The following is a 9,970-nucleotide window of genomic DNA, read 5'->3' as shown; positions in this document are numbered from 1 at the left end:
GGCTGTGTGGTCGGGCTGTCTGTGCGTAACAGGGTGTTCTGTGTGTTCGAGTGGGATGTGTCTGCCTTTCGTTTTGCCCAGCATATGCCACATTTAAGACAAATCATAAAGTAGCATTTCTCTGTATGAATATTTATCAGATGAGGTTTCATCTCTTAACATATTCTCTAAAATGTTCGCACCAATGAATGCTTTAAATATCGCCTTTAGGCCTAAATCGCCCGCACCTATACGAGGCGTTCTTTCACCGTTCCTTAATCAAGCTTCAAGTATGGAAGAAAAAAAAATCTGCCAATTACTCCCATTGCCTTTAACTGTCAGGCGTTCGTGGTGGGGGGCAGGGGTGATTTGAATAAAGTAACGGAGATTGGTGTAGAGCTCGGGGTTTTGAATTGTAAACAGCACCGGGCTGAAATCGCCTCGAAATTTTTCCATAACGACCTGATCAAACTTTCACTAAATGACCGCGCACGTGCACCACGCGGGAGACTCGTTTCCTTGAAAACTGTTGCAGCGCTTCGATCCAAAAGCGCAGATCAGCGGCTCCTTCTTGTTTCGAAATTTTGTTCCGTTTTGGTCGCGGATCGCTTTGCTGACTCTTTGTCTGCGCGCTTTACGCGCCGACAGCGCCTTTATCCAGCTTTAACCTCATCCCACCGTGCCAAACAAACTTCTCTTTGATCTCCTCGCCCATTTTTATTTACTTTACATTCATTCGATCGTATATGCGTAATAAAATCTACTTACTTTAACGCGTTTAGAGTCGATTTCTTCTGCCTCTGACTGGGGCGTGGCAGCTCGGGGCTACAGGGTGCAGTGAAAACGTCTCCCGACCGGGAGGCTCCGGGGAGGGGATCAGCCGGCAGTAACACTCAGAAACACTGAGCGGTGGAAACGACCTTTACGCACCGGCGATAAAATAGGAACGTTTCTGATCTTTGGATAATTCAAAACACTTCGTTATATTCTTTTACAAAATCTCAAAAGACAATCTTTCAGCAGTTTATTAGAATGTAGCGACACTTCATGGAGCGATTTCAGTTTACTGGAAACAAAATAAGCTGTGATGTATAAGAAAAGGCTTTGTGGTGCTTTACTGGAGGAGCAGGGAGAGGGAGGAGAAGAGTACACGACTCGTTTAATTTGCTTTAAGAGGAGATTACTGCGCATGAGTGACACACTGTGCTCTTCATTAAGATCAACTGAAGGTGTACCCGGGGGTCCGGGTGAAGATCACGGTCAAGGAGTTGCTGCGGAGGCACAGAGAGAAGGAGGCCAACAACAAGAAGCTTAATGCGGTAACTCCTCCTCCCCCACGCCTCTTTACCCTGCTCTCAGTCTCACTTTTTTCTGCTGAGAAGAATACCGCTCTGTGCAAGACTGCACCTGTAAATCACTGATAGCCCGTTTTATCAAAATAAGCCACTCAAGTCATTTACAGGAAAACAGCCATTAATAATTTGGTATCTCCTCCCCCCTCCCTCTTTATTTCTCTTTCTTCCTGATCAGCAGATACATCAGGCTTGCTTGGAACTACAGGAGCTTCGCGCGTCCACTTTCCAAAGTAGGTTTGTCCACCCAGTGTGCTAAAATACATCCCAGAAAGACACACATGCACTACAGCGGCCTGCCCTACGCGTCACAGTCTGATGATCTTAATCAAGTTGTTTGTTTGTTTGTTTGTTTGTTTGTTTGTTTGTTTGTTTGTTTGTTTGTTTGTTTGTTTGTTTGTTTGTTTTGAGGGGGTCAAAAAAATCTGTAAAATAAACATATAAATATGCATCAATTATTGAGGACGCCTTTTTCAGTTGGACTGGGGGCAAGAGGCATTCAGATTTCAGAGGGGTGGAGTTCCACCGTGGTCCCGCTCTTAGACCACGCCCTTTCAAAGTGGTCGCAGATATATCCTGGTCCGTGATTAAATGATAAGCAATGATTAACCCAGAGCGTGTGATTCGCTTGTTTTCATCTCATGTGTTTGTATTCTGGATATTTTCGGTCTGACTGTTACACTGAATCTCGGCAGGTGGCCATGTGGCTCCTCCTCCCTCTGTCCCCCCAGCTGAAGGCAGCAGCTGCGGGTCGCTGGCCCTCCAGCTTCGAGCCACCATCTCGTTCCCAGTCCCTGACAGCGCGTGCAACATCCAGATGCAGGAGTGCGGCATCCAGGTGCAGCAGCAGCAACAGTTTGGGGATGTGATGTTGCCCGGCAACGGATACGGTGGTACCACCTACGACGCCCTTCTGCCTCCTTTTCCAACCTCCCCTCAGCCTTGGTACCACGGACTGTCCTCCGATGCGGACTACTACGGCCAGGGGATGGTAAGTCTCAGCTGGCACCAACGAAACACCGTCATTAAAGAAATAATCGGAAACTGGGATTTCTTTCAACTTCAAGTTTGTGACAAAACCGAAAAATTCCCAGTTTTTCTGTTTGTGACCAAAATTTAAAGATTGTTTTAAAAAGCATTGATACAAGCAATAGCAATGCGTTTATTTGGAACAGAGGTTTGGTGTGGTGGTCGTTTATTTCCACAAACACTGTCAGTGTTTGAGTTCAGCATGTAGTGGACAGGTTTGTGTGGATATATTTGAAGGAGCTAGTCTTGCTTTGACTGTGATTACAGCTGTTTGTGTTTGATAAAATGATCTGTCTGGCAGGATAAACAGCTGCATGTCAGTTTTGTAAGCTGTCTGCACACAAATGAATGCATTAAATCAAAAACACCACTCACAAGTGTTCCTGGTGAGCCCTGGGCCTAGCTTTGGTTGGATGACCACCATGTGGCACACCTGCAGTCCTGCCCAAAGTAATTTCGATGTCCTCCTCTCTTTCAGGCCCCTTGCTCCTCATTGGAGTCACTGACTTTCTGCAACCCTGTGGATCCCAACACTTATTCCCCACAGGACTCCTTCTCTTCCTCCTCCTCCTCCTCCTCCTCATGCTATGACTCGCCCACCAGAATGGAGTCAAGCTTCAGCCCACAGCAATACCACTATCAGAACTGTGGCCCCCAGGAATATTACGGCTTGCCACACTGCTGGTCAGGCCAGCAGGAGAGCTCCCCCACCCCAGAATGCGCACCTTACTTTGCTCCCACAGACTATCCCCAGGTGTATCCTGTAGAAGACAGCAGTTTCCAGAAGGATTTCCCGCTGAGCTCTGAGATGTGCTACAATGCTTTATGATGAGACCGTGAACAGTATTACTTTGTATCCTGACTGTAAATATGATTTGGCTCAGTGAGGTTGTTTGCTTTGCATTTCACTTTGTCTGCTTTACTTTAATCAATTCATTTGTAATAAAAACTGAATGATATATTTTCATACGCTAATTTTTTGCTGCACAAAATAAAAATGTGTTAAAGTCAGCACTGTGCTTGTAATGTGCGCTTGTCTATTGCAGAGTTTCCACTGTAAAAGTCGGGATGTTTGCTTCAGCCAGCAGGTTCAGACTTCACCCTGTGAACATGCCCTGTAGCCACAGGTAACAAATAAAAGTGAAAAATGTGGGAAGAGTGTGAAAGTAAATATCACAGGCTGATAACATGTCAGGGCTGAACTGAGCTGTAACGCAACAATTGGAAATGAAGGCAAGGAATCGCATGAGATTTGACTTTGGCCTGCAGGGAAGTATTTCACTGGGAGTTCAGAGATCAAAGGAGAACAGATTAACAGACAAAGCAGACTCACAGTGGCTGTAGCTCAGCTAACAGAGCAGCACGTCTACTAATCAGAGGGTTGGTTTGGCTTTTTCAAGAATCCTTGAGCTCCGAGTTGTCGCATTCGCCGGAGTCGCTGTGTGTGAATGAGGCTGGTATTAAAAAAGTACTTTGACTCCTCAGATAGGTGTCAGTCCATTTATCCGATTTTTTCAACAAACTCTCAATAATTTCTCCAGACTGGGAAACAAACACTGTTGAAGCACGCTGCAATCCCCTCTTATTATACTTATCTAATGATTTTACCATAACAGACAGATTTTATATGTACAGTGCTCGGCCAGTTTATTAGGCTGCCTGTCAAAAAACAAGAAATTCAGTAAATGGACTGTTTTTCTACTCTGAGCACTTTTTTCCTATTTAGTGCTTTCAATCTAACACACACACACACACACACACACTCTGAACTCGAGGATGTTTGGCATGCAGAGCAGCATCAAACCTTCAATCTTCTGATTAGTAGGTGAGCTGCTCTACCACCAGAGCTACAGCCACCGTGTAACTGACCAACGTGGATTATTACACTTAATAGTTACTCAGTAGATACTTACTGCTTAATATTTGTATTACCTCATGCAATACTGAAGTAATGAATATTTAATAACAAATTTTCATGTTGCATGAAAATGGGAAGAAAAAGAAATAAGAAATAATCCCACGCAAAGCTTTTTTAATGCCTGATCGATTTTACGCTGGAGTTTATCTAGAGCAGGCCTTTGGCTCAGTGTCACGAATGATTATTAGATACACAAAGCAATGGCCAAACTATGTAAAACATCTTTCTGCTGCTGTCTTATGTCTTTAAAATGGCAAGTTGAATCTCGTTATGAAAGCGGATGCGTGTGTTTGGTAAGTTGTGGACAGGTTGTTCTTGATTCTTTGTGCCAAAGTTAAGCATGGAGCATGGGAAAGGTTTTCCAAGTATTTGTCTGCTCAAACAAACAAACAAACAAACAAAAGAAAGAAATCATAAAATTCTGGATTATTTTGTTACTTCCTGGTCACACTTCAAACCTAGTTCACTTGAAACGAGTGTCTCAAACTAACACAATAAATGAGGAGTGCGTGCTCCAAAGATCCTGTTGGCAGGCATCCCTTTCACTCCCGCTGAGCCAGCATATGTGGAAATCCCCCTGGAGACACTTGACGGCAGCTGATAAGTGTGGAAAAATAACCCAAAACATTTAGGCTGGAGCAGAGCGCCTCAATCAGCTTTTATTAAGTGGCAGTGCCATTTCTGCATGCCGACAAAGACAAAAGTTTATATGCCATCATATTCCAGGAACTACGATAACTTCTACCAGTGTAAAGTCTTTATCCATTTACAAGCTAAATGTGCAGGAAACCATTGTTCTCTTAGTTACTGAGTTACAGGATGTGAGTGTGTCCACGCACAGCTGCACGGCCCAACAAAGACACCGTGCCAACTCGTCCAAGTGCAAAGAAAACACATGTGCATGGGAAGTCTGCAAGCCTATACTTTATGTTTTTTGAATCTTGCCTCTGGCATTTGCCATAAATCATCAAAAGGAATCTGGACTAAAAGTGAAATGAATGAAAAAATGAAATATTTTCAAACAAAAACTGTAAGCAAGAAAAAACACTCTGGAAGCTAAAACCAAAAGAAAAAACTAATAAGAAAATACAAAACTGTGATAACTGCACAATGTGCAGCATACTTGAGTCAATAACTGTAAACAATAGGCTCTATGTTTTTTTTCTGTAACTGTCGAATCCTCATCGTCTAATATTATAATAATAACATTTTAATCGATAAGTATGACCCACGCTTCCACAATGTAAAGGAAAAACAACAGCAAAGAGAAAGAAAGTGATGCACATCCATCAGATGGACCTTTCCACAGACGCACTGATGTTTCTGTAAACTTTACAGGTTTAGTTGTTGGAGTTTGCTTTGGCTTCATTTTTCAGCCCCGGGGTTGCAGCTTATATTTAACTGGTCCAGTATTATTCACACTGGGGATCAGGTTTAGACGGGTTGTCAGAAACACTTTTTTTAAGTGTTCATGGGTAAGGTAATGAACACCACTTTAGGTGAAAGTGCTCAGGCACACATAAAAGCACCGTATGAATGTGATCAGGTGAATGAGACTCGTGGTACGAAGTGCTCTGAGGGCCTAAAGTGAGTAGAAAGGAGTCACAGTTTTGCTTTTTAGGCTCTAGTTTCATTTATTTTATTTATTTTTATAGTCTTTTGCTCTAAGGTGGAGCTGCTGTATCCACCCATGGACTGGTTCCTTACACACCTGTTTCTCACCAACATGGTGACAGTCAGGCCTCCTTGGTCGTCCTAGTGTCCTGCCCTTGTGCCTGTGTAACCTGTTTTCTTTGCCAAGTTGTTCTCAGAAATCACCGAGCTTCTTATTCCTGAGTAACGTATGCACCATCAACCACTTCTCCCAGTTTTGCCGTGCCAGCTCAGTCTGTTGCAAGAGGAACAACTTACACGCTCTCCACCTACAGTCAGTAACTGTGACTGTATCAGGAGTAACTGAGCATGCTTACGCATGTTTGTGTGTTGAGTTCAGTTTTATCTATAGAACGCCAAATCACAAGAATAGTCACCTCACCCCAAGCCTGAGGAGAGGCTTGGGGTGAGATTTTATCCAGATTCCAGTCATTGTTGCCTCTTGGGTAAAGGAGAGTCGGAAAAGAAAACAGAGGTATGACCCTTCATATCTCGTTTATCTGAAAGCAACAGACACAAAATGCACACAAAGTCTCCTCTCCTCTGCCTACAGCATGTTACATATGTGGCTGACCACATGAGGGTGTCCGTCCACTGGGTCGCTTGTACAAACCAGTGCTCACTCGCACGTATTTAACAGAGTAATTCCAAGTTTATGAGAATAAATTGCACATTAATCAGTGTATATTTATGAGTTCTGTTTTCTGTTTAATGAACTCAAACAATGACTGACTGTATCTTTAAGCCTATATTTTAATGACACACTTGTAAAATCCTCATTTTTAGATCATGCATCAAGAAGGAGCTCTAGTGAAACAGTCTGTGCCAAATCAAAATGACTCTGTGCTGTGACAGTATGGTGACCTATAAACGCCGGTCTAGGTTTCAGCCTCTTTGTGAGCCTGAATAAGTAAAGGTATGGATGTTGTTTTGCTTTGCTGAAATAAGTGAAGCATCTGGATGCATATGTTGCTCCCAAACCTGCAGCTATCATTCAGCATTCAGCAACAAATGCATCGCTGATAACAAGCTGGGTGGTCTCTCTGCTCTTTAGTGTGAAGGACGTCATTCACAAATCAAATTTAGGAGAAGCTTTTCTGGATCTAGAAGTTTGCAGACACAGTGACAAACCGACTGAGAGAAAAGCAGAGGTACTGCTTACTGAGCCAGTGTAGGCTTCAGTATTTGTCTGTCATATTATTTCATTGAATTTCAATAGTGTTTGGATGATTTTCACGTCACTGCATTATGTTTTGGTTTTTGTCTTTTTAACCTTGGCTTTTCTGGAAAACATGACCACACAACATCTGGAGTGTGCTCCAGTGAGCCTAATCAAACAGGCACTTCACAGCATGTTTCAACTTTGTATCCCTCTTTGAAGGTTTAAGATGAGATTTGTTGAGTAAATCCAGTGTGTGTCGACACAGTGCTTCTTTTGTGCATGTTAATATTTAAGCAACGGTACCAGTCTCTTTCTGAATTCGCGGGTAACAACAATCATCCAATTGTCAGACAGGACAGATATGAAAACATTTTTCAACCTGGTGTAACATTAAACTTTGGCCAAGAACTGTTATCACGTCTGCAGAAAACCACTGTGGTGGTGTAAACAGCTTCACGGTGTGTTTCGCAACGGCCGATAAGGGAGTCTTTGCTGTTGTGTTCGTATCAGAGGGTGTTTCTTTATTGAATAAATCAAGGGCTGTTTTCACTCGTACTTGTTTTCTGAACAATAAACATCCAGGCCTGATAAGAGAAACAGTGAATAGGTCAGCAGGTCAAACACCATGCAGCTGTGCAGAGAAAGTGACAAGAAAAACAGATTCTTAGTGAAGGAAGCAGGTCAGTCAAGACTGTTAGTCATATTTTTCACATAAACAACTCATGTGAAAACAACCATGAAGTCACTGAAGAGCTCTTTCTATTTTTCCTCTGCTGAGCAGGATTATTAGTCTAATGGCTTCTTTACTCACCTGATAGAATCAGCGATTGGTGCTACGGCAGAACAGCCTCAGAGGAAAAAGCTTCATGTTGAAATTTCCATGGAAAACCCAGAGAAAGTCAGACTGGACCCAACTGGTTTTCCACAGTAAATACTCAATGGAATGATTATTAAATGCAAATCTAAATGTATTTACACACTGCACATGAAACAAAGGCAAATACACACACAGTTGTTTGACTTCACCCCCACATCCCCAACATTAAACCGCTGCCTTCATGGTCCCTCTGATTTAATAACCACAGAGACGTCTTTAATGTGTGACAACAGCTGAAAACAGTTACGACATGTGATAAAACAATAAGACAGAGGCTTCTCTCAGTCTCCTCAGCTTTTCCTTTGTGGGCTGTTATCTTCATCTCTGGTGGTTTTTCAGTGTTTAACACTAACCTTCACATCTAGTTTCCTCTGGGAGCTGAGCTGGAAGAACAGGCCTGAGCACGACTGCACTGGTTCCAGTACCCTTACAGCTGGTGATGGTGCACCTCGGCTGTTTGTTTTCTCAGATCAAAACTAAGATAAGCGTCCAGTGTGCAAGCAGTAGAAGTAATTCAATTCAGGGTCTCTGGGGGAGGCTGGAGCGTGTGTGCTGCAGAGGGACGTAACAGTGTGTGTGTGTGTGTGTGTGTGTGTGTGTGTGTGTGTGTGTGTGTGTGTGTGTGTGTGTGTGTGTGTGTGTGTGTGTGTGTGTTTGTGTGTGTGTGTTTGATCCCAGTGCAGAGGCCTGAGTGGAGTGTTCTTCCTATGTCTGCGTGGGTCGTCTCCGTGCACAGGGTGAGGAAAACTGCTGATTCTAAATTTGCTGTGTGTGTTGGCCCTGAAACAAACTGATGACCTGTCCAGGCTGTGCCCTGCCCCTATCTCCATGGCAACTGCAGTACGCTCCAGCCTCCCCCAGAGACCCTGAATTGCGTAAGAGAAAGAAAATGGATGGATGAATATTGAATCAATTAAATGACATTATTTATTTTTTTGATTTTGGCCCCTTTGTTCCTCTATCCAAATCTAGAGGTGCTTTAAAACCATCCATCCATCCATTTTCTTCCGCTTATCTGGGCCGGGTTTCAGGGGCAGCAGCCTACGCAGAGAAGCCCAGACCTCCTTCTTCCCAGCCACCTCCTCCAGCTTGTCCGGGGGAACACCAAGGCATTCCCAGCCAGCCGAGAGATACAATTTCTCCAGCATGTCCTGGGTCTGCCCCGGGGCCTCCTCTGCCCAGAACACCTCACCCAGGAGGAGCCCAGGAGGCATCCTTGTCAGATGCCCGAACCACCTCAACTGGATCCTTTCAATGTAAAGGAGCAGTGGCTCTACTCTGAGCCCCTCGCGGATGGCCGAACTCCTCACCCTATCTCTAAGGGAGAGGCCAGACACCCTTTGGAGGAAGCTCATTTCTGCTGCTTATATCAGTGATCTCCTTCTTTCAGTCACTACCCACAGCTCGGGAACATAGGTGAGGGTAGGGGTGTAGATCGACCGGTAAATTGAGAGCTGCTCTTTTACACTCGGCTCTCTCCTCACCACAACAGAGTGGCACAGCGTCCACGTCTCTGCGGCCGCTGCACCAATCCGTCTGTCGATCTCCCGCTCCCTTCTCCCATCACTCGCGAACAAGACCCTGAGATAATTAAACTCCTCCACTTGGGGCAGGAACTTATCCCTGACCTAGAGTGGGCACTCCACCCTTTTCCGGCTGAGGACCATGGCCTCAGATTTGCAGGTGCTGATTCTCATTCCCACCACTTCACACTCGGCTGCAAATCTTTCCAAGGCGAGGTGGAGGCCATCACCCGATGAAGCCAACAGAACCACATTGTCTGCAAAAAGCAGAGATGATATCCTGAGACCACCCAAGTGAAAGCCTTCCACCACTTGGCTACGCCCAGAAATCCTGTCCATAAAAATTATGAACAGAATCGGTGACAAGGGGCAGCGCTGGTGGAGCCCATCACCCACCAGGAACGAGTCTGACTTATTGCCGGCTATGTGGACGAAGGTCGTATAAAGACTGAATGGCCCGTAGCAATGGGCCAGACC

At 44.5% G+C, this 9,970-nt stretch overlaps 1 protein-coding gene across 2 annotated transcripts; it reads left to right on the top strand.

Moving 5' to 3' along the window:
- The first annotated feature begins 954 nt into the window (after window positions 1–954).
- Window positions 955–3,272, top strand: linc.pou2af1 (lnc RNA pou2af1). 2 transcript variants are annotated; one of them, XM_063493974.1, is made up of 4 exons: window positions 955–1,298; window positions 1,513–1,564; window positions 2,027–2,322; window positions 2,839–3,272. In XM_063493974.1, the coding sequence occupies exons 3-4, from the start codon at window positions 2,149–2,151 to the stop codon at window positions 3,187–3,189; spliced, it is 525 nt and encodes a 174-aa protein (XP_063350044.1). In that variant the 5' UTR covers window positions 955–1,298; window positions 1,513–1,564; window positions 2,027–2,148; the 3' UTR covers window positions 3,190–3,272. The 2 variants fall into 2 exon arrangements, with proteins under 2 accessions (XP_063350044.1, XP_063350043.1); XM_063493973.1 differs by having other exon boundaries at window positions 1,510–1,564.
- Window positions 3,273–9,970: the final 6,698 nt, after the last annotated feature.

The sequence above is a fragment of the Pelmatolapia mariae genome, linkage group LG14, assembly GCF_036321145.2.
Source record: "Pelmatolapia mariae isolate MD_Pm_ZW linkage group LG14, Pm_UMD_F_2, whole genome shotgun sequence".
Classification (NCBI taxonomy): domain Eukaryota; kingdom Metazoa; phylum Chordata; class Actinopteri; order Cichliformes; family Cichlidae; genus Pelmatolapia; species Pelmatolapia mariae.
This window is presented reverse-complemented; position numbering and strand designations above follow the sequence as displayed.

What these genes read in the sequence shown, in the direction of transcription:
- linc.pou2af1 (XM_063493974.1), top strand. Translation starts at nt 2,149, where the DNA reads ATGCAGGAGTGCGGCATCCAGGTGCAGCAGCAGCAACAGTTTGGGGAT. An exon ending in ACTACTACGGCCAGGGGATG is followed by an intron (nt 2,323 to 2,838) that starts GTAAGTCTCAGC and finishes CCTCTCTTTCAG; the next exon opens with GCCCCTTGCTCCTCATTGGA.